A 23254-nucleotide genomic window follows, 5' to 3' on the forward strand; every position below is an offset into this window, starting at 1 on the left:
CCTGCACCGCGGCCACAGTTCCCTGGCCTTGTATGCCTGCTTCGCGGGTCGCTTGGGGCAGCACAGCTCACCACAGCCCAGAAAGGAGCAGCACCAGTGCATCACATGGCAGGCAGCCCCACGCCCAGCGAGCTCCCTACCTACTGGCCTTGGCTGTAAGCCGCCCCACAGCTGGTGACGCTGGCGGCCTAGCTGCTTGGCAGGCAGAACTTGTATGAACACGGGACTTCTTGGTGAGGCCTGAGCAGACAGCTGGCCAGAGTGATCAACAGGTTGGTAAAAACCCTGTGTCCTTGGAGAAAGCTGGTTCCCGTTTTCCAGAGGGGAAACCCAGGGTTTGAAAGGCTGTGGTTGGCACTTTGAGAAGGAAGAAGAGAGTAAAGACAGGGCCTGGAGCACAGGACTGGGGGAACCCTTTGTAAATCCAGTTGCAGAAACAGACACCCCAATGCTGTTTACATACAGCTCTCTCTATATATATATAGAAAAAGAAAATATGAACTATTTATCAGGTGCATGCCTTGTCGAGGATGTGGTCACCTTCCTTTTCTGCACCTTCCAATGTGAAGTTTAATATTCTGTAATGTCTGGGGCACCAGAAGAGAGATGCCTGCTGTGTGCTTAGAAAATTTGCATGGGAAATAGCTGATGGGAATTAGCTCCAGCATCGACCAACTGCCTGGGGATAGATGCTGGTGGAATAAGAGGTAACACTGCAGAAGACATGATAGAAAGAAAAATAAAAAGTGAGGACTTGGCGCCAATTGTGTAGGGGCAATCTAGGATACCTCCATTTCTTGGCATATCCTAGCTTCTCTCTGTGTACCTACCTAAGTAGATTGCTAGCTCCCACTGTCATGTCAAGAGAACTGGGAATTTTGTTTTTCCTACCAAAAACTGGCATCATACTGGCATAAAGACAAACGACTAGAATAGAATAAAAAGCCCAGAAATAAACCCTTGGTTATATGATTAAATGATCTTCTACCAGAGTGCCAAGACCACTCACTGGGGAAAAGACAATCTTTTCAAAAAAGGGTATTAGGAAAACTGGATATCCACATGCAAAAGAAGGGAGTTCGACCCTTATCATATACCATATACAAAAATTAACTGAAAATGGATTAAAGATCTAAAACAATAAAACTCCTAAAGAAAACATAGGGGGAAGCTTCATGATGCTGGAATTAGCAATAATTTCTTGGAAAGGACATCAAAAGTACAAACAAGAAAAACAAAAAAATATGCAAATGAGATTATATTAAAGTTAAGAACTTTTGCGCATCAAAAGACACGATCAACAAGGTGAAATGACAACCTATGGAACGGGAGAAAATATTTGCAAATCATATATCAATAAATGGTTAATATCCAGAATATATAAGAAACTCCTACAACATCAAAAACTCAAATAACCCAATTAAAAAGCAGGGAAAGGACTTGAACAGCCATTTCTGCAAAGATGATATATAAATGCAAAGCAGGCATGTGAAAAGATGCTCAACATCACTAATCATTAGATAAATGAAAATTAAAGCCACAATTAGATATAATTTCATACCCATTAGGTTGTCTATTACCAGAAAAATGGAAAATAACAAGTATTGTTGAGCATGTGGAGAAATTGGAACAGTTGTGTGCTGTTGAGACTGTAAAATGGTTCCACTGGTATAAAAACAGTATGGGGGTTCTTCAGAAAGAAAGATCCAGTATTCCCACTTCTGGGTATATTACCAAAAGAAATGAAAGGGTAGTCTCAACGAGATTCACACATCCATGTTCGTAGCAGTACTGTTTATTAACAGTCAAGTTGTGGAAGCAAGCCAAATGTTCATGAATAGATGAGTAGATAAAGAAAATGTGGTATATACATTCTAGCCTAATGGATGAAGGAATTCTTGTCACATGCTACAGTATAGATGAATGTTGATGATGCTAAGTGAAATAAAACAGTCACAAAAAGACAAATCTTGTATGACTCCACTTATATGAGGTATATGAAGTAGCCAAAATTGTAGGAAAAAGATAAATGGTAGGGAATTCTGAGGGAAGTGGGAAAAGGGGAGTTATTGTTTAATGGGTATAGAATTAAGATCTACAAGATGAAAAAGTTCTAGAGACGTATTGCATAATAATGTGAATGTATTTACTACTGAACTGTACATTTAAAAATGGATAAGATGGTGAATTTTGTATCTTTTTAACCACAGTTTTTCGAATGAAAAAATGAATAAATCATTCATTTTTCATGACTCATACGACGTTTTTAGTTGGTATAGGTCTTTAAAGACATGTAGTCCAAACTCCTCCTTTCATATATTAGGAAATTGAGATGCATAGTTATTAACTAATTTGTCTAATGTTATATACTTTGACAGATTTGGGACATGGAGACATATCTTCTTATTCTTATGTCACTTCCACTTACTCATGCTACTCATGCCACATTAGAGGCCAATTCCTTAGAAAAATGCAAACCAGATTCTCACTGGCATCTTCTTTCAAGAAATAAGAAAAATACGAACAACTGGGTAACAAATGGGGCTAGGGAAAAGTGAAGAACTTGGGAATAAAAATAGGAAAATCAAATAATAAAGTCAAATATCAGAAAAAACTACTGTCTTCAGAATGATATACAATATATTAGGGATTTGAGACTCAAAGATCAGATTGTCAATTATAATCAAGCCTGAATTTATTTTAAGAATTACTTGGAATGCTGTCTAGTATTAAAATTCAAAGAGACGCTAAATAATAATGAGGTATTAGTTGTCACTCTATAATTGGAGTTCAAATAGCAAGCACTACTAAATTAAATATGTAATTTCCTCTGAAGCTATTATCTATGTTTAGAAAAGCTTTAATCTGGTGGACGGCCCAACTAATGTAAAGATATGCATATTTTGCCACACATTTCATTTTGCCACACCTAGTGGGAGTACAAAAGACAGTTTTTGTTCTGCTATCCCTCTCTATTTACCTATCAATCCAGCCAAGGAAGGCATTTGACTATGAATATTATTACCATATCAGGAAAGAAGACAAAAAGCTGAAATTATCAGGTATTTTAAGGGAGTTAAAAATTCAAATTTCCACCTTGTTTGCATACATCCTGTTTAGAGTTTTTATTGGGAGGCATGTTAGTTTTTCAAAAATGAAAATGTTATTCCAAACTTCATAAATAATATTCTGTATATGCTATCATATTTTATTTGAGGTGTTTGCCCAGCTATTTATTAAGGCCACAATGGCCTTCTAGATTTAACTTGTTTGTTTAAAGCAGAAATGTAGCTTCTCTGGCATGTCTTTACCTTCTGGTGAACCTGGCCTGAGGGGAAGATTTTGAGTGGGATCATGAAATTACTGAAATCTTTATTTTATACTTGACATAGAAGCAAATTTTAGTTCTGAAGGGTGCTATTAAGCCCATCTGGTCAACTTATTGTTATTCTAATACATATTAGAATAGAAAGTTATGGAGTAGAATAATTAATCTCCAAAAGATCAATTAATACATGTTAATTTTCTGTAATTTATGTATTCTTTAGTAATAGCTCTACATGTGATTAATTTAACCTTAACCATTCAGGTGGTACTTATTTGTGCTCAGCATATGAAAAAATTATAATGGAACATAAAGGAAAAAAACTGAGTGGACTTGTTTATTATATTTTAAAATGTATTTGCAAAACGATAGGAATATGCCAATGGACAATAATTTAAATAGAATTTTCAGTGCCTTAATAGAAGTTTCTTTTTTTTTTTTTGAGACAGAGTCTCGCTCTGTCGCCCAGGCTGGAGTGCAGTGGCGCGATGTCAGCTCACTGCAAGCTCTGCCTCCCGGGTTCACGCCATTCTCCTGCCTCAGCTTCCCAAGTAGCTGGGACTGCAGATGCCTGCCACCATGCCCGGCTAATTTTTGGTATTTTTAGTAGAGACAGGATTTCACCGTGTTAGCTAGGATGGTCTCAATCTCCTGACCTCGTGATCCACCTACCTCAGCTTCCCAAAGTGCTGGGATTACAGGCGTGAGCCTCCGCGCCCTTAATGGAAGTATTATACCACTTGACAAACAAAAATTGGTATGTAAAATTAAGTAAAATGTGTACAAATCTCTCATAAATGCAGAAATATGGATTGCTTGTCATCAGTGTTAAACATTTTCATTTTTATAGCAAATTATGTGTATACTGCTAATGTAAGTAGGGTGGGACCTTTTGCATTAAAATTATCCCTGCATCAGACATCGTCTACATACACAATAACTCATACACACATCTTGGAAATAGTTTTTTTTTTCTCTGAGACAGATTCTTGCTCTGTCACCCAGGCTAGAGTGCAGTGGCAAGATCTCAGCTCACTGCAACCTCTGCCTCCTGGGTTCAAGCAATTCTCCTGCCTCAGCCTCCTGAGTAGCTGGATTACAGGTACTCACCACCACGCCTGGCTAATTTTTGTATTTTTAGTAGAGATGGAGTTTGACCATGTTGGCTAGGCTGGTCTCAAACTCCTGACCTCAAGTGATCCGCCCACCTTGGCCTCCCGAAGTGCTGGGATTATAGGCATGAGCCACCGTGCTCAGCCGGAAATAATTTTTTTTAACTGAAGTAAGTAATTCTGTGCAGCAGTTAATATGAACCTAAAATATTTGACTAGACATTTACAGTCAATACAAGCAAGGAAATCACTGAGAAACTAAAACTAAAACTTTTATTGAATAACCAAACAAATTGCAATTGCAATAAACATACCTTGTGTTTTTAAAAACATAACTCCCAGTACATTTAAATTTCTCTGTTTCTTTTGCTAGGGTAGACAGACCTACCCTAACAGTTTTATAAGGCAACAGTGAATATATAAATGTATTCAAAATATATTCAGAAGGTTAGCATTACATCTATGCATAGAATATATCCTCTCCTATGGTCTGATTTGAGGAAAGCAGAAAAGTTCAGCTGCCCAAAGATACATCTACCATTTGTCTGCTAAGGACTCTCTGAGGATGGTTTAGGAAGGAGACAGAGTGGGAAGCAGAGATATTCATTATCATAGATTATATATTATCGATTTGGCAATTAGTTGTTAGATTAGCTTGCTTACCAGGTTGGAATGTCCAAGGGAGACAGGACACTAAATCAAAATATTCTAATTGTGAGAAAGGCCCAATAGCAAAGGCTGAGTACATAGGGCTCTTCCAGGGAAAGCAGATCTACAGGGAACAACTTAATGGGACATCTTGGGTAACTGGATGATAGCTTAGAGGACATCAAGTTGAAAGAATATTGATACCATGTATACATTGCCTCCATTCTAATATTTATGTCTTTGTCCCAATATATGTCTGTTTCAACAAATATACATTAGCCATTAGAATATAGATATATGCTTTTCTAGTTCCACAGAATTCAACACATTGTTCTGATGATTAAGAATTCACTGTATTTTTACCTGTTGAGTATCTCTGATGTCTCTCTGATTGGCCATGAGATCTCCCTGACAGACCATGAGATCTCTCTCAGTGGCCATGAGAGCTCTCTGAGTGACTATGAGATCTCTCTGAGTAGCTATGAGATCTTTCTGAGTGGCTATGAGATCTCTCTGAGTGGCTATGAGATCTCTCTGAGTGACCAGGAGATCATTCTGAGTGACCACAAGATCTCCCTGGATACGAGATCTCTTGGAGTGACCATGAGATCTCTCTGAGTGACCATGTGATCTCTTTGATTGGCCATGAGATCTCTCAGACTGACCATGAGATCTCTTGGATTGGCTGTGAGATCTCTCAGATTGGGCATGATGTACCTTTAGTTGCCCTTGAGATCTCTCTAAATGATAATAAGATCTCTCTAAGTGGTTTCGGGATCGCTCAGAATGATGATTTTCTTCTGGTTGGCCCTGAGATTCTTCTGATTTGTCCGGATTTCCTTCTGATTGATGCTGATTCCCCTCTGATTGGCCGTGATTCTTCTCTGCTTGGGCCTCATAATTGTCATTGCTCTTCTCCTGAAAAGGATCCCAATTATGAAAAACAAATGAAACATATACTTCATGATTTAAGTCATAATGATATATTCTCAAGACCATTTTCATGGGCAACTGTTTCTTTTAGAATTCCACTGTCCTTACTTTTATTTATCAACCAGCGTTTAGAACTAACTTACAGAATAGCTCCATTGTATCATGCCATTGGCACAAAAATGCTATGCAACTAAAACTTTAATAAAATAAAAGTATGGAAAATTAGTTGTTTTATGAGTTTGACTGTATTCTATGGTCATGTTCTACCTACTAATTTCTGAATGTATGTTTTACTAAACAAACAACAGATTCTGTGACTTTGATAGAATATTTTGTAGTGTAAGTCCTTAGGATGAAAAGGAAAGTGTTCAAAATCATATTTACTCTCTGCCTACTCAATGATCATTAAAAAGAAACTATCTTTTCATTATAAATTAATACTTAATTCTAGAGAGAAAGACGAAGTAAGTAAGGGGAAAGGAAGCTGTAAAAAAGCGGAAGGTTGGCTTAATACTATTCAAGTAAATTAGCTTGGCAACAACACAGCCTTTCTACCTTTTCAGTTTTTAAGCCAAAAAGGCAGTGGAGTGAATCAGCCAAATGGAAATAATGAAACCTCTGACAAAACTCTATGATGCTACATAAATGTAAGTGGATAAAGTCATATAGACCATGCTGAGAAATCAAGCTTTCTACTAGTATATGTTGCCTGACAAGCACAACATGCCCTAAATTTGGCATTATGACTTTTTAGTTTAACACTAACAGAAGCTGGATGCAACTGCTAAACAGCAGGGGAGGTACCAGTACAAAAGATATTATGCACAGAAAACTTTTTTTAAAATAAAAAATGTAAAAAATTAGTTGTTTTGCTAAAACATAAAGCTATAGCCACTCTCCAACTTTTGTACTGAAAAACCTAAATAGGGAGATTGGGTGAAATGCACATGTACCTTTTCTCTTTTCTAAGTGACTGGTGTTGGGAGCACAGTAGGTCAGTAGGAAAGATAGGACTGAGTTCCATCTTCTAAAGACCCATATGTATCCAAGTACCTCTCCAAAGGAGCTTGCAGTCCCTTTTATGAATGTTTATATAAGAAATGTTTTCATCAACTTGTGTACTATATATTTCCTACCTTTGGAAAACAAAGCGCACATTAGTTTTCTTTCCTTATAAACAAATGAAGCCTTCTATCAAAAGGTTGTGTTGAATAAATACATGGGGTGAACAAATAAAACTGTGTTCCACTGATAATAAGACTAAATCTTGTTGAGTACAAAACTAGCTTAATAGAATTGTAAAGTATTATTGAAAACTATAATTATTTCAATTTATTGGTAAAATAATTATGCTTAAATTTTAACACATTTCTTTATTGCAGGGTAATTTTTTTTTCTGGTGAGTTCAGCTATGATAGTCTCAAAAGTTTCGAAAGTATAAATAATAGGATACTTTCCCAGCCTGGGCAACACAGCGAGACCTCATCTCTACAGAAAAGAAAAAAAAATTTGCAGGGCATGGTGGCACGTGCCTATAGTCCCAGCTACTTGGGAGGCTGAAGTGGGAGGATTACTTGAGCCCAGAAGGTAGAAGGGGCAGTGAGCCATGATCACACTACTACATTCCAGCCTGGGCAACGGAATGAGACCCTGTCTCAAAAAAACAAACAAACAAAAAATAAATAAAAGGAAAAGGATGCTTTCAATTTGAAAATATTGTTTAATATTTATTCTCAGTTTATGCAGCTTGGACTGTATCAGAAGGAAGCTCATGTTCTTCTTTCCAAACTTTATAAATAAATCTCCTCATCCTATAAGGCACAGATCATATGCCATCTCTTCCACCAAAGTTTCTCAAGAACCCCAATCAGAATGAATTACTACATCCCCACAATATATAACTTATGCCCTATTATGCACATACTGCATACTGTCTGGCATTACATTTCTTTCCTATCTTTCTCTTCCACCACCGTACAGACTATTTGAAGCAGGCTGTTCTGGTATCATAGTGCCTGCATAGAGTAGGCATTGAATCATCATTTGAACAATTTTTTTTTTTTTTTTTTTTTTGAGACAGAGTCTCGCTCTGTCGCCTGGGCTGGAGTGCAGTGGCGCGATCTCGGCTCACTGCAAGCTCCGCCTCCCGGGTTCACGCCATTCTCCTGCCTCAGCCTCCCGAGTAGCTGGACTACGGGTGCCCGCCACAACGCCCGGCTCATTTTTTGTATTTTTAGTAGAGACGGGGTTTCACCGTGTTAGCCAGGATGGTCTCAATCTCCTGACCTCGTGATCCGCCTGCCTCGGCCTCCTAAAGTGCTGGGATTACAGGCATGAGGCACTGCGCCCGGTCCATTTGAACAATTTAAAATAATCCTTTAAATATTTGAAAATGCAATATGTTTTTCTCCAAAATAAACAGATAAGCAAATAAATAAACATTTGCTTTTACATGATTTGGCAAAAATGATTTAAGCTCCCGGAACTGCCATTTTTGCTAAATGACCACGTAACACCTTAAGAAGAATCAGTTTATAAGCTAGGATGAAACATTAGCACCAATGTTAGCTAGTGAATCTGGATCTGAGCACCTCTCAAATTCCTCTCTATTGATTGGCTCACCTATGCGTGGTTAGAGGAAATGGATTCGTACAGGTATAGTCTGTGCCACCTGTTGCTTCTAGAGTATATTTCATATCTGATATCATCTGACTTCTGACTTTTACAGTTCATTCACAAAGATACTAAAACTCTTTTTATATTATAACTTAAGCTCAAAGCCTCTGTATGAGGACAAATAAAAATGATTACATAGGATTAATGACAATAACTAATAATCTGTTTTGGCATTTCATAAATTCAAAAGTTTTAGTAATGACTGAAAACAGCAAAAATCAAATGTTTTTTAAAATAATTACAGGGGAAAAATCAACTAACAAACATTGAATTTAAAGTACTTTCAAGGCACCATGGAGGAATACCAAGAAACAATCCCTGCTTTCAATAGAATTTAAAGTAAATCATTAATATTAGGAAATATATTAAATGTAGGATTTTTAATATTGGTTAATTCTTGGTAGTTATCTACCTGTTCAATTAAAGGCTGCTCATTTAAAGGGTGTTGTCCAGACTTGAATCCAGAAGGTTCTTGGGATGTTTTTTTATCGTGATTTCTTTCCTCAGAGTTGCTTCTGAATCTTGAGTAGCCTTTGAAAAAAAAATATTTTCTGTATTTTCAAGTAGTAAATTCAACGTATCTCTCAGAGAAGTATTATCTCTGATCTCATTTTTTTTAAAGCTATGCACTGGGTTTTGCAAAACTTTTGATATTTCATTACTCTGGTATCATCTGGGAGTCTCACTGAATTCTAGAACAGTCTTTGCCATACTATTTCAATTTGCATACCTTAATAGGGTAGTCTTCTCAGTATATAATACCTCAATTTTGGTTTCATATGCCACCAAAGTTGGGACATACTATCTGAAATTAAATGAAAGAATACTCTAGTAGAAAAAGGAGAGATGGAGAGAAACTGTCTGCTTTGTATTAATCATGTGAATATTTGTCTCAATTGTCTGCTTTGTTTGGGTAAACAAACAAAGACAGTAGAAAACCCATCAAAGAATAACTCCAAAAGGCTCACAAAGATCAATTTTGTGATGACTGGTTAGGCACATAAGAATGGGCCATGTTACCCTTTTTGGCTGCTCTGCCCCTGTAATAACTACCATCATTTCTCTTCTCTTCTCAGAACATGTTGAGCCACTGAAGATTCACACAAGAACTGAAATGAAGCTGCATAGGCAACTGTTGGGGCTTATAGTAATCACGATGTCAAAATGGTTCCAATCTGTTGACTAGATTATGAAGACCTTTAATTGTTGAAAAGACTTCTGTATCGTGGCAATCTGTAGCACATTCATATTAAAAAATGCACACTGCACTTACCAATGAGGTTAGGTATACAGAGGACATTTGTCATTTCTACCCTACTCTTTTTGTCTTACAACATTTGTATTTTCAAAATGTGGATGCCATAGTGTTCAGATTATTGACTACGCTCTTAACCCTCCTTTATTGCCTCCTAAAAGCAGAACTCGACCAACCAACCCAGGCTTGTAAACAAGTACAAAATATCTCTCAGCTCATATGGTTACTTTTCTTATCCCACTCTCCATTAGGGAAATAATTCTTATAAATTAAAATAAATTTGTATTCATATGACATGGCATAAATTCTTACCAACCCTGTATAAGTCCATGCCCAGAAAAAATAAAACAAGCAATATAATGCAACTTTAGAACAATATTGTGAATTCTTGATTTTACTTACCTAGTTATTCACAAATATTTCAGACTCTTTTTACCATGTGTGACTATTTTCAGCATACTTTACCTCTCTGATGGCAATATCCATGAGTATTTGATTGCTGTCTTGAAGACGATTCCTTTTTACTATGGTTCTGTCTTCTACTCTTTTCTTCTTTTTCAGCATTTGTCCCTTCTAACTCTTTATAGATTATAATGTCATCTATATTAGAAAATACATTAAAAAATCAATAAAATGGCAAAAACCAAATAATAATGTCTCAAGTGAATAATCTATATCCTATCTCATATTTCAGAATACCTAAAAACTAGTATCCCTAAAACATGATAATACAATAATAATAATAAATTTGTTAAACTGTAACAAAGGTCAATCAATACCGACATCTTAGGGTTTGCTGGAATAAGAAAGAAAAATTCCTGTTAGATTTATGGTAACTTTATTTACACAAAGGCAAAATACTTTCACACTGCAATAGCTCAGGGGGGATATCATCTAAATAAATGATTTTACTAAATGTTATTTCAGTGTCACAGAAATATAGAGCAATAGAGTCATTAAGTTGCTGAATAAATAAATGTAAATCAGTAATTAAATGTAAAGTGATAGACCATTAAATGTCTATCTGATTAAATGTAAGTAATAGACAATTAGTTACATGTATATTATCAAAAAGTAACAAAGAAAAAGGAAGTGACAAAAGTAAGAAAGTGGTGATGGAAGTTCACAGGAGACACCACAGAAGTGAGGAACCTAGATTATTGTAGCAGCAGGAAGCAATCAGACTTGACTCTGTAGTCAGGCACGTACTTACACGTACTCAGGCAGAGAGCACTTACATGGCATAATTTAAAGAATGGGAGACAAGTACAACTTGCTCTAAAATATCTCTCCTAACATCTAGAATGGAAGAGTCTACAGGTGGGATGCTCTATCAGTGGATAAAACTATACTCATGTCAAGGCATCTTTAGAAATAAGCACAAGCCCCCACACCTTCCGGAAGCTACACTCAGGAAGAAGCGGGGGAAAAAAAGGACAAGCTAGGTATTTGGAAAAAACTGGAGATTCTAAAAGAAAAGAAGAGCTGAAAAGGGTATAAAAGAGGCAGTTGGGTGACACAGATTAATCACTCCTTTTTTATTTTGCTTAGTACTAGTCCTGCCTCAGGTCTCTAAATATCTGATTCTGGGATAGGGAGCAAGATGGCAGAATAGAAGCCTCCACCGATTGTCCCCCCAGCAAGGACACAAATTTAACAACTATCTACACAGAAAAAACACCTTCATAAAAAACAAAAATCACGTGAGCACTCATAGTAACTGGTTTTAACTTCATATCACTGAAAGAGGCACTGAAGAGACAGAAAAAACAGTCCTGAATCGCCAATGCCACCCCTCCCCCACCCCCGGCAGCAATGGCATGGTGGTGCCAAGAGCATCTCTGGGCACTGGGGGAGGAAGAACACAGCAATCGTGAGGCATTGAATTTAGTGCTGTCCTGTTAGAGCAGAAAGGAAAACTGGACCAAACTCACCTGACACCTGCCCATTGGAAGGAAGATTTAAACTAGCCCCAGTCAGAGAGGAATCACCCATCCCGGCAGCCCGAGCACGAGTTCCCACAAACCTCTCCATCAAGGGCTACAGTGCTCTGGATCTCCAAGTAAACCTGAAAGGCAGTCTAGGCCAAGCTTTTCTAACCCGCGGCCTGCAGGCCGCACACGGCCTAGGACGGTTTTGAATGCAGCCCGACACAAATTCGTAAACTTTCTTAAAACATTATGAGATTTTTTTTGCAATTTTTTTTTTTTTTTTTTTTTTAGCTCATCAGCTATTGTTAATGTTAGTGTATTTTATGTGTGGCTCAAGACAATTATTCTTTCAGTGTGGCCCAGGGAAGCCAAAAGATTGGAAACACCTGGTCTAGGCCATAAGGGCTGCAACTCTTAGGCAAGCCTTAGTGCTGAACTGGGCCAACAGAGTGTGGACTTGGGGGGCCACACGACATACTGAGACACCAGCTGGGGCAGCCAAGGGAGTGGTGGCATTGCCCCTCCCCTAACCCCAGGCTGGACAGCTCACAGCTCCAAAAGAGACCCCTTCCTTCCACTTGAGAAGAGAGGGAAGAGTGGGGAGGACTTTGTCTTACATCTTGGATACTAGCTCAGCCACAGCAGGCTAGGGCACCGGTTAGAGTTACGAGGTTCCTGTTTCAGGCTCTAGCTCCTGGACCACATTTCTAGACATACCCTAGGCCAGAAGGGAACCGACTGCCTTGAAGGAAAGGACTCAGCCCTGGCAGAATTCATCAACTGTTAACTGAAGAGCTCTTGGGCACTGAATAACTAGCAGCAATACCCAGGTACTATGTTGAGGGCCTTGGGTGAGCCTCTGAGACTTGCTGGCTTCAGGTACCAGCACAGCCACAGAAGGGTAGAGCACCAAGTGGGCTCTTGGAATCCCTGATTCCAGGACTTGACTCTTGGATAACACTTCTGGAACTGCCCTAGGCCAGAGGGGAGCTCACTGCTCTCAAGGGTGAGTCTCAGACCAGGCACCATTCATCGCAAAGTGACTTAAGAGCCCCTGAGTCTTAAGGGAACATCTATGGTAGTCCACAGTAAACAATACTCTTCCTGGCCTAGGATGACTGGTTACGGGGTAAGGCTCCTCTGCCTTTAGAAAGGGAAGGGAAGAGTGGGAAGGACTGCATTTTGTGGTATGAGTGTCAGCTCAGCCATAATATAATAGAACACCAGGTAGACTTCTAAGGTTTTTGACTCTAGGTCCTGAGTCCCAGATGTCACTTCTGGACCCACCTCGGGCTTGGGGGACCTTGCCACCCTGAAGGAAAGAACACAGGCCTGGTTGGTTTTGCCACTGGCTGATTGTAGAGCTCCAGAGCCTTGAGCAAGCTAGGCAGTAGCCAGGAGTATTTGCAGCAGACCTTGGGTGAGACCCAGAGCTGTGCTGGCTTCGGGTCTGACCCAGTGCAGTCATAGTGGTGGTGGCCACAGGGGTGCTTGTGTCACTCCACCCCAGCTCTGGGTGGCTCAGAACAGAGACACTCTGTTCGTTTAGGAGAAAATAAGGGAAAAGAACAAGAGGCTCTGCCTGGTGATCCAGAGAATTCTCCCAGATCCTGTCCAAAACCATCAAGGCGGTACCTCTATGAGTCTGCAAGAACCACAGCATTACTGGGCTTGGGATGTCCCCTAAAGTAGAAACTGCTCAGATCACAACACTGAAGTCTTTTCAAATATCTGGAAAGCCTTCCCAAAAAGGATGAGTACAAAGAAGCCCAGACAGTAAAGACTACAATAAATACCTAACCCTTCAATGCCCAGACACTGAAGAACATCTACTAGTATCAATAGGTTCCAGGAAAACATGACCTCACCAAATGAACTAAATAAGGCACTAAGGACGAGTCCTGGAAAAACAGAGATATGTGACTTTTCAGACAGAGAATTCCAAATAGCTGTGTTGAGAAAACTCAAATAAATTCAAGCAAACACAGAAGGAATTCAGAATTCTATCAGATAAATGTAACAAAGAGATAGAAATGATTGAAAAGTGTCAAGCAGAAATTCTGGAACTGGAAAAATGCAATTGGCATACTGAAGAATGCATCAGTCCTTTAATAACAGAATGAATCTGGCAGAAGAATTAGTGAGCTTGAAGAAAGGCTATTTGAAAATGTACAATCAGAGGAGACAAAAGAAAACAAACAATGAAACATACCTACAGGATCTAGAAAACAGCCTCAAAATGGCAAATCTGAGAGTTATTGGCTTTAAAGAGGATGTAGAGAAAGAGAGAGGGGTAGAACGTTTATTCAACGGGGCTGGGAGTGGTGGCTCATGGGTGGATCACTTGATGTCAGGAGTTTAGGAACAGCCTGGCAAACATGGTTAAACACCACCTCTACAAAAATTAGCTGGGTGTGGTGGTGCACACCTGTAATACCAGCTACTTGGGAGGCTGAGGCAGGAGAATTGTTTGAACCTGTGAGGCTGAGGTTGCAGTGAGCTGAGATTACGCCACTGCTCTCCAGCCTGAGCTATAGAGCAACCCTCTGTCAAAAAAAAGAAAAAAAAAAAAAGAAAAGAAAAAAAATAGTTCTCAAACCTAGAGAAAGATATCAATACCCAAGTACAAGAAGGTTATAGAATACTAAGCAGATTTAACCCAAAGAAGACGACCTCAAGGCATTTAATAATCAGACTCTTAAAGGTCAAGGATAAAGAAAGGATCCTAAAAGCAGCAAGAGAAAAGAAACAAATAACAAACAACAGAGCTCTAATATGTCTGGCAGCAACCCCTTCAGTGGAAACCTTACAAGTCAGGAGAGAGTGGGCTGATATATTTAAAGTGCTGAAAGGAAAAACTTTACCCTAGAATAGCATACCCAGTGAGAATATCCTTCAAACATGAAGGAGAAATAAAAAGTTTCACAGACAAACAAAAGCTGAGGGATTTCATCAACACCAGACCTGTCCTACAAAAAAGGCTAAAGGGAGTGCTTCAACCAGGAAGAAAAGACATTAATGAGTAGTAAGTCATCATCTGAGGGTATAAAACTCACGGGTAATAGTAAGTACACAGAAAAACACAGAATATTAAAACACTGTAACTGTGGTGTATAAACTACTCTCATCCTAAGTAGTAAACGATGAACCAATAAAAAATAATAACTACAACAACTTTTCAGTACATAGGCAGTACAATAAAATATAAATAGAAAGAATAAGACCTACTATTTGATAGCACAACAGGGTGACTATAGTCAATAATAACTATATATTTTAAAATAAAGAGTGTAATAATTGGATTGTTTGTAACTCGAAGGATGAATGCTTGAGGATGGATAATCTCTATGATGTGCTTATTTCACATTGCAATTACATGCATGCCTGTATCAAAACATCTCATGTACCCCATAAATATATACACCTACTATATACCCACAAAAATTACAAATAAATAAAAATTAAAATAATAAGAAAAAATCTGATTCTGATTTTCTTTGAAAAGGCTGACATCTCCTGGAATTACAGATGTGAACTACCACACTCGGCCTAAAACTTATTTTAAAAAATGTTTTTGAATTATCCACATCCTGGAATGTGTTGCCGGATTTTTTTTTTTAAGTGAAATCATACGTAATTTTAATCCTTAGACTTTGTAATTCCAGAGACCGCCATTTGATTTGTTGGATTGTAATGGAATTGGGTAGATCTCACCAGCTACAATTTAGAGATGAAATCAAATTGCTGCTCAGCCTTTCATATTGAAGAGAAAGCAAATGCCTATGAACCTGGGTAAGCTGTGTAAATGCCCTTCCAACATAGGCTATGAAGTTATGAAGAAAGCGTCCTTAATACTACAGTATTTTTCCAGATTCTCATGTCCTTTTCCTTAGTTCTCAGAATATATCATTATAAAGACACGGGGCTTTGTTCATTCTGCTCTCTGTAATGATATTCTCCACCGAATCCACCTAGAGAACACTTAGCCAATCTCTCAAGGAGAGACATTTGATTCAGGCCTCACCAAAGAGCCTTAAATTTGAATTACTGATATACTTAGTCTCAGAAATAAACTGTCAGGACTGAAGAAAGACAGTATTCCTCACACAGTTTAAAACTGATTGCACTGCTTGAGATGCCATATGAATAATTACGTTTTTATTTAAATTGTGTAATTTTCTTGTGAAAAGCATACTTATATTGCATTTTATTTTACAGTGGGTTGAAAGCACTATTTTACATTTATAAACATGTAAAATGAACCACAATTTTTGTTTTGCCATTTTTTAAATATTTAAAATGCTGGAAACCTCAAAAAATGTAAGTGACTTAGGTTCCTCTCAATTTCTGAAAAATTCTGACTATACATACTTCTAGAATACTTAAAACAATGTTTAATTGCACATATTTACTTAGCTGTCTCTCCAACTAGATTAGGAGGTACTTGAGAAGAGACCACTGTTTATTTATTAGTGTACTAAGTGCCTAGCACAGAATACAGAGTGGATAATCCATATTTGTGAATTCGTGGTCCAATATATCTAGCAGGCAGAAAAAGTTCTTTTCTTTCTAACTACAACACTTTTGCATGTCTCTTTTAGGTAAAAGTAATGAACAGAGGAGTGGAGTTCCTATTAAGTTCTTGCTGTTACCAGTTCGAATTTTGGTCTTCTTTTTGCCTTTTATTTGTTTAAAAAAAAAAAAAAAAAAAAAAAAAAAAAAAAAAAAAAGACTCTAATACCTTTTGGGTATGTTCACTGAGGACAAAACCAAAAATACATTTGTAGAGCCTTTTCCTACTTTAGCATGTACTACAATGGAAGTAAAAACCTTGCATCCAACATACTACTGCTTTTCTAAAGCATGTGTTTAGTTATATAAAAACAAAGATATGCATTGTTAAAAAGTATTATTTTCACTGAGAAAAACAAGTGGAAATTTATCATGAAAAAGTATGGCTTTCTCATTACACCATAGAAAGCAACATGTATTTGCTATTTATTGTGTATTTTTCTTGCCTTCAAACTGCAAGGGCCTCAGCCTGGTGCAGTGGCTCACGGCTGTAATCCCAGCACTTTGGGAGGCCAAGGCGAGAAGATTGCTCGAGCCCAGGAGTTTGAGACCAGCCTGGGCAACATGGTGAAACTCTATCTCTACCAAAGAAAATACAAAAATGAGCCAGGTGTGGTGGTGCACACCTAGGGTCCCAGGTACTCTAGGGGCAAAGGTGGGAGGATCGCTTGAGCCTGGGAGGTCCAGGCTGCAGTGAGCTGTGATTGCGCCACTGCACTCCAGCCTCAGCGACAGACCCTGTCTCAAAAAATTAAATAAAAATAAAAATAAAATAAATTGCAAGGGCCTGTGATGACTAGTCGAAAGTTTGCTGTTCCTCCTGACATGATCAAAATTGGGATTCTCATCTGTCTAAAAAGGTATAAATATGGATATAGAGAACCAACATTTAAAACATGGATACACAGAACCAGCGTTTAAAAGGATAAAACAATGACTTCAAGATTTTTAACAACTCAGTGACTATGAGGTCTTACAGTTATACTTAATCTCCAGCTAACCTACCAAATTCAACTCAACATCTTTCCTCAGCCTTTCAAATAACTGAACTAATCTTTCCCAAAGCAGACTCTCCAGTATCCTTCCAGCTGTAATCGTCTACTAAAATATAAGTGCCTCCTAAGTCTGTTTACTTCACTATTATTCAAGTTACACAACACCACCTCCTCTCTCAGTCTCCCAGAGACTTAGGCGAGCTGTTTAAACCCCATCTTTCACCTGGATGGTTTTTAATCTCTTTCATGACTACTGCATCTCTGAAGTTTGATAACAAAATCCTGAGAGGAGAGGTAACTTCTCCAGCTTGCCAAATTGCTGGCTACGCAAAAGTGAGGGTTTAGGCCCACTTTCCGGGGCACATATAGCAAATATTTACTCAGCTTTATCCACGTCAGGCAGCATACTTTGTGAACATTACCTGTATTATCTCATTTAATCTTCAACAACTCTATGATGTAGATTTTATTCAGATCAGGAAACTCAGGCCCCAAGAGATGGAGCAACTTGCACAAGGTCACACAACGACTGCATTTTTGGGACCAAGCCACTCTGCAACTATGGCCCTTATTTCCCTGAATTTTGAGATAAACCCATTGCTTTAGCTATTTATCAGTTTTGTTTTTTCTTTTCTGTTAGCAGTTGCAAAAATGTCAGTGAAATCAACACAAAGAAAAGTGCAGGAAGCATGAAGTTTTAACTCAGTGCTATAAATTTCCTTCAGTTCTGGGTTCTTCTTCCTTCAAGGTCCCAGTGACAAGGCAGGACCTAGAGTGAGGTAAGTGAGGAATTCACTTCAGGCACAAAATTCAAGGAGGCCCCCCAAAACTCAGTAATCAAGATTGAAATATCTTAACACAATATTTTCTTTCTTTCTTTTTTTTTTTTGAGACAGAGTCTAGTTCTGTAACCCATGCTGGAGTGCAGTGGCGCGATCTCGGCTCACTGCAACCTCGGCCTCCCGGGTTCAAGCAATTCTCCTGTCTCAGCCTCCCGAGTAGCTGGGACTACAGGCACCCACCACCACGCCCGGCTAATTTTTGTATTTCTAGTAGAGACAGGATTTCACCACATTGGCCAGGGTGGTCTCGAACTCCTGACCTCAGGTCATCCACCTGCCTCAGCCTCCCAAAGAGCTGGGATTATAGGCGTGAGCCACCGAGCCCAGCCTCACAATATTTTCAAAAATAAAAATCAATGCAAAACCAATCCGTGACGAACAAAATATCAAACTTTTTTTTGAAAAGATAGGATCAAAGGCTGGACGTGGTGGCTCACACCTGTAATCCTAGCACTTTGGGAGGTCAAGGTGGGTGAATCGCTGGAGCCCAGAAGTCAAGACCAGTCTAGGCAATATAGGGAGAACCTGTCTCTACAAAACTACAAAAACATTAGCTGGGCGTGGTGGCACACGCCTGTATCCCAGCTACTTGGGAGGCTGAGGTGGGAGGACTGCCTAAGCCCAGGAAGTCGAGGCTGCAGTGAGCTGTGATCATGCCACTGCACTCCAGCCTCGGTGACAGAGTGAGATTCCATTAAAAAAAAAAGATCAGATCAGACCCTGTACTTGCACAGCCCTCCTTCACTTGCTTCACCCTAGTTCTTAAGTGAAGAAAACTTTATTTACAAAAACAGGTGGCCAGAAAGATGGCTGTAGTTTGTCCATTTAATTTTTTAAATATTTCATTAAAATATTAATTATCCCTATTAACTAATTTTTTTTTGTGACTCGTTGAACTTTATACTTGAAGCAAGTGCCTCATTTACCTCGCCTTAACCCAGCCCTGGCCAGTGACCAAATATTATTTTTAAAGTCATTTTAATGCCACAAAATATTTCAGAACTTGGATGAAGTTGAGATGGGCGAAAGTAGCAGTATGGGATCAACAGGGACCATGTCTTACAAGAGGAAATTGATACCAGTCTTGAAATAGATTGCTTAAACACCTTAAATACCACAACAACAAAAAATACTTAGTTACTTTTCATGGTCATTCCTCCTCAGAAATAAAGTGGGAGGCAAGTAAATTCCTCAACCTCATAAGGGCATCTACAAAAACCCAACCAAAGGTAAAATGATTAATGGTGAAAAACGGAAAACTTTTCTCCCTAAGATCAGAAACAAGTCAAAGATGTCCAATCTCACCACATCTAATTAACGTTTTGCTAGAAATTCTATCCAGAGCAATTAGTCAAAAAGAACAAAAGACAAGCAGATTAGAAAAAAGTAAAACTATCTCTGTTCTCAGATATCATGATCTTGTATGTAGAAATTCCTAAAGATACACACACACACACACACACACACACGGAGATTAGCACTAATGAACACGCTCAGCAAGGTTGCAGGATACAAGATCTATATGCAAAAATTAATTCTATTTATATATACCAGCAATTAACTATCCAAAAATGAAATTAAGAAAGCAATTCCACCAAGAAGAGCTTTCAATGGAGGAAAATTAGTCTTTTTAACAAGTAGTGCTGGAACAATTAGACATCAAAATGCAATATAATGAAGTTGGCTCTTAACTCACCCCATATACAAGAATGAACTCAAAATGGATCAAAGATGTAAATGTAAGAGTTAAAACTAGAAAACTCTCAGAAGGAAACAAGGGTATATCTTCATGATTTTCTAGAAATGACTCCAAAGCATGAACAACAACAAAAGACAGATAAATTGTATTTTATCAGAATCTGAAACTTCAGGACTTCAAAGGACACTATAAAGAAAGTTTAGGCCGGGCGAGGTGGCTCACACCTGTAATCCCAGCACTGTGTGAGGCCGAGGCAAGCGTATCACTTGAGGTCAGGAGTTCAAGACCAGCCTAACCTCTGCCTCCCGCGATTACAGGCATGAGCCACAGCGCCCCTCTTCATTTCAGTACTTTTTTTTTTTTTTTTTTTTTTTTGAGATGGAGTCTCACTCTGGCACCCAGGCTGGAGTGCAGTGCCGCGATCTCAACTCACTGGAGCCTCCACCTCCCGGGTTCAAGCAATTCTCCTGCCTCAGCCTCCCACATAGCTGGGACTACAGGCACACAACACCATGCCCAGCTAATTTTTGTATTTTTAGTACAGATGGGGTTTCACCATGTTGGCCAGGCTGGTCTCGAACTCCTGGCCTCAAGTAAGCCGCCCACCTCAGCCTCCCAAACTGCTGGGATTACAGGAATGAGCCACCAAGCCCAGCCAAACTTCTTCATTTCTATGGTACACTCTCCCTCCACTTATCCTGCCCCTTTTAAAGTTCAGCCCTCCCTGCTCTGCTCCCCTACCCTCATCTCTAAGGTGAACCCTCTTTCCATCCATTTCTAAGGTCCGCCCTCCTTGTTCCTGCTTCTCCTCGCTCCACCCCTGCACTTCCACATTGAAGCTCAGCTCCCACTGCTCTGCCTCTCCCTCTCTCATTTCTAAAGTGGCCCCTGGCCAGGCGCGGTGGCTCAGGCCCACAATCCCAGCATTTTGGGAGGCTGAGCCGGGAGGATTGTTTGAGGCCAGGAGTTCGAGACCTGCCTGGGCAACATAAGGAGACCCAATCTCTACCATAATTTAAAAATTAGGTAGGTGTGGTGGCAAGCACCTGTGGTTCCAGTTCCTCTAGAGGCTGAGGTGGTAGGATCACTTGATTGAGCCTGAGAGCTTGAGGCCACAGTGAGCCGTGATCGTGCCACTACACTCCAGCCCAGACAACAGTCCCTGACCTTGTCTCAAAAATAACTAACTAGGCTGGGGGCGGTGGCTCACGCCTGTAATCGCAGGACTTTGGGAGGCCGAGGGGGGCAGATCACTTGAGACCAGGAGACCAGTCTGGGCAACACGGTGAAACCTCGTTCTACTAATACAAAAAAAACAAAAACAAAAACAAAAAACAACCTAGACGGGTGTGGTGGCACATGCCTGTAGTCCCAGCTACTCGAGCGGCTGAGGTGGGACGATCGATTGACGCCAGGGGGTAGAGGTTGCAGTGAGCCAAGATGATGCCACTGCACACCTGCTTGAGAAACAGAGCAAGCCCCTGTTTCACACACAGACACACAAACCTAACTAAATAAAGTAGGCCTTTTCTGTTTTGTCCTCCTTCCCCCATTTCTACAGTTTCCTTCTTCCGTGCTCTGATGCCCCTCTCCATTTCTAAAGTCAGCTTCCATCCTCTACTCAGCTCTGCTCACTCCCTATCTGGCTTGGAAAATCTATTCCCTCCCCTCTTCCCCATTTCTAAGGTGGATAATAGCAGAGGAACTGGTCCGGGTAAAATTCACTTTTTCTGGGTTTGGTGAGAATGGAGGAGGTTAGGGGCATTGATAAAGGATTTATTTTTTCTAAGGTTCCACTCTCCGTGTGGAGGTCTCAAGTTAGAGACTAGAGAGTGCCTGCAAAGAAAAGCGATCCAGAGCGAATAACCACCAGCCAACAAGCAAATAAACGCACCAACCACCCCTTCCAACAAAGCAGATACACCAACCCACCAACAACTCTTGGCACTACCACGCTGGAATCCCTAGTAAAATAGCCTGAGGCTTGCTCCTCCGGGCCCTGGAATCTAGTGATTTATGACATCCGCTTGGACTGAGAAGAGCACTTGGCCCCATGTGTTTGAAGGAGGCTAGTAATTAGGTATCAATTCTTAGGAGAGTAAAATACACGGAAATGGTCTATTTTCTCCGCCTGCCCCTTTCAGCAATCCTTAATCCCCACGCACTTTTTGTCAGCCTCCCTCAGAGTTCCCCACCTGAAAGGAGAGGGCTGGAGGTGAGGAGAAGAAGAGGAGAGGAGGGATAGGGGCCGGGCAGGTGCGGAGATGCCCTGAGGGGGAAGCCTCTCCTCCAAGCGGTGTGCTCCTCCCGACGCCACTTCTAGTCAGCGGTATGCCGAGGTCTTGCGCTCAAGACCAGTGAGCCCAAACTAATGGGGACTGGGATCCGAGATCTACATACCTAGAGACATATCTAGGAAGTTAACCTTTTTCCGACTGGGACGATTTGGCGACACTTTTTCAGGAAATGTTAGCTGCTGAAACGAAGCCATCTCCTCTGTATCATGGCGTCACACTCCGAGCTCAGGCGCGTGTACCGCCCCCTCACTGCGCGGGAGGAGCACGGTGGGCTAACCTGATCCTCCAATCATAGCCTCTTCCTTTGCTGTTGCTAAGCCTCAAGGGGTGGAGCTTGGCGTATACCTCTCACCAAGTCTCCTATCAGGAGCTTGGCTCACTAGAAAAAAAAAAAAAAAAGGAAAGACCCGCCCATCTCCCACTGCATACCCCTTTCTAAAAATATTGTCTCCACCCAGAACACTACCTAGTTGGCTACAAGTTTCTAGTGTATGTGGTGTTCCGACCCTTGCCTTTCACAGTTCCTAGAACCCATTTCTCCTCTTTGCTGTTGGCATTCATGGGGAATAAAACCTTATATTCTTGACTTAATGGGCTGGTGCTCTGCTTCTCTCAAATTCCAAGAGCGAGCCCAAATTTACATATAGGGAGGATTCACAGGCTTGCAATGCCACACGCTTTGTTTTCTTTCTTTCTTTCTTTCTTTCTTTCTTTCTTTCTTTCTTTCTTTCTTTCTTTCTTTCTTTCTTCTCTGTTTCTTTCTTCTTTCATTCTTTCTTTCTTTCCTCTTTTTTTTTTTTTTTTTTTTTTTTTTTTTTACTGAGACAATCTCTCTCTGTCACCCAGGCTGGAGTGAAGTGGTGCCATCTCCATTCACCGCAACCTCTGCCTCTCAGATTCAAGTGATTCTCCCACCTCAGCCTCCCAAGTAGCTGAGATAACAGGAGTGTGCCACCACGCTTGGCTAAT

At 39.9% G+C, this 23254-nt stretch overlaps 1 protein-coding gene across 2 annotated transcripts; it reads right to left on the bottom strand.

Annotated features, from left to right (window-relative positions):
* Positions 1 to 5433: 5433 nt before the first annotated feature.
* Positions 5434 to 22479, bottom strand: LUZP4 (leucine zipper protein 4). Of its 2 annotated transcripts, XM_007992637.3 has the most exons (4): positions 22389 to 22479; positions 10415 to 10549; positions 9107 to 9225; positions 5434 to 6003 (listed from the first exon to the last, which is right to left on the bottom strand). In XM_007992637.3, the coding sequence occupies exons 1-4, from the start codon at positions 22477 to 22479 to the stop codon at positions 5434 to 5436; spliced, it is 915 nt and encodes a 304-aa protein (XP_007990828.2). The 2 variants fall into 2 exon arrangements, with proteins under 2 accessions (XP_007990828.2, XP_037844789.1); XM_037988861.2 differs by lacking the exons at positions 9107 to 9225; positions 22389 to 22479 and having other exon boundaries at positions 10415 to 10435.
* Positions 22480 to 23254: the final 775 nt, after the last annotated feature.

Source organism: Chlorocebus sabaeus, chromosome X, assembly GCF_047675955.1.
Source record: "Chlorocebus sabaeus isolate Y175 chromosome X, mChlSab1.0.hap1, whole genome shotgun sequence".
NCBI lineage: Eukaryota > Metazoa > Chordata > Mammalia > Primates > Cercopithecidae > Chlorocebus > Chlorocebus sabaeus.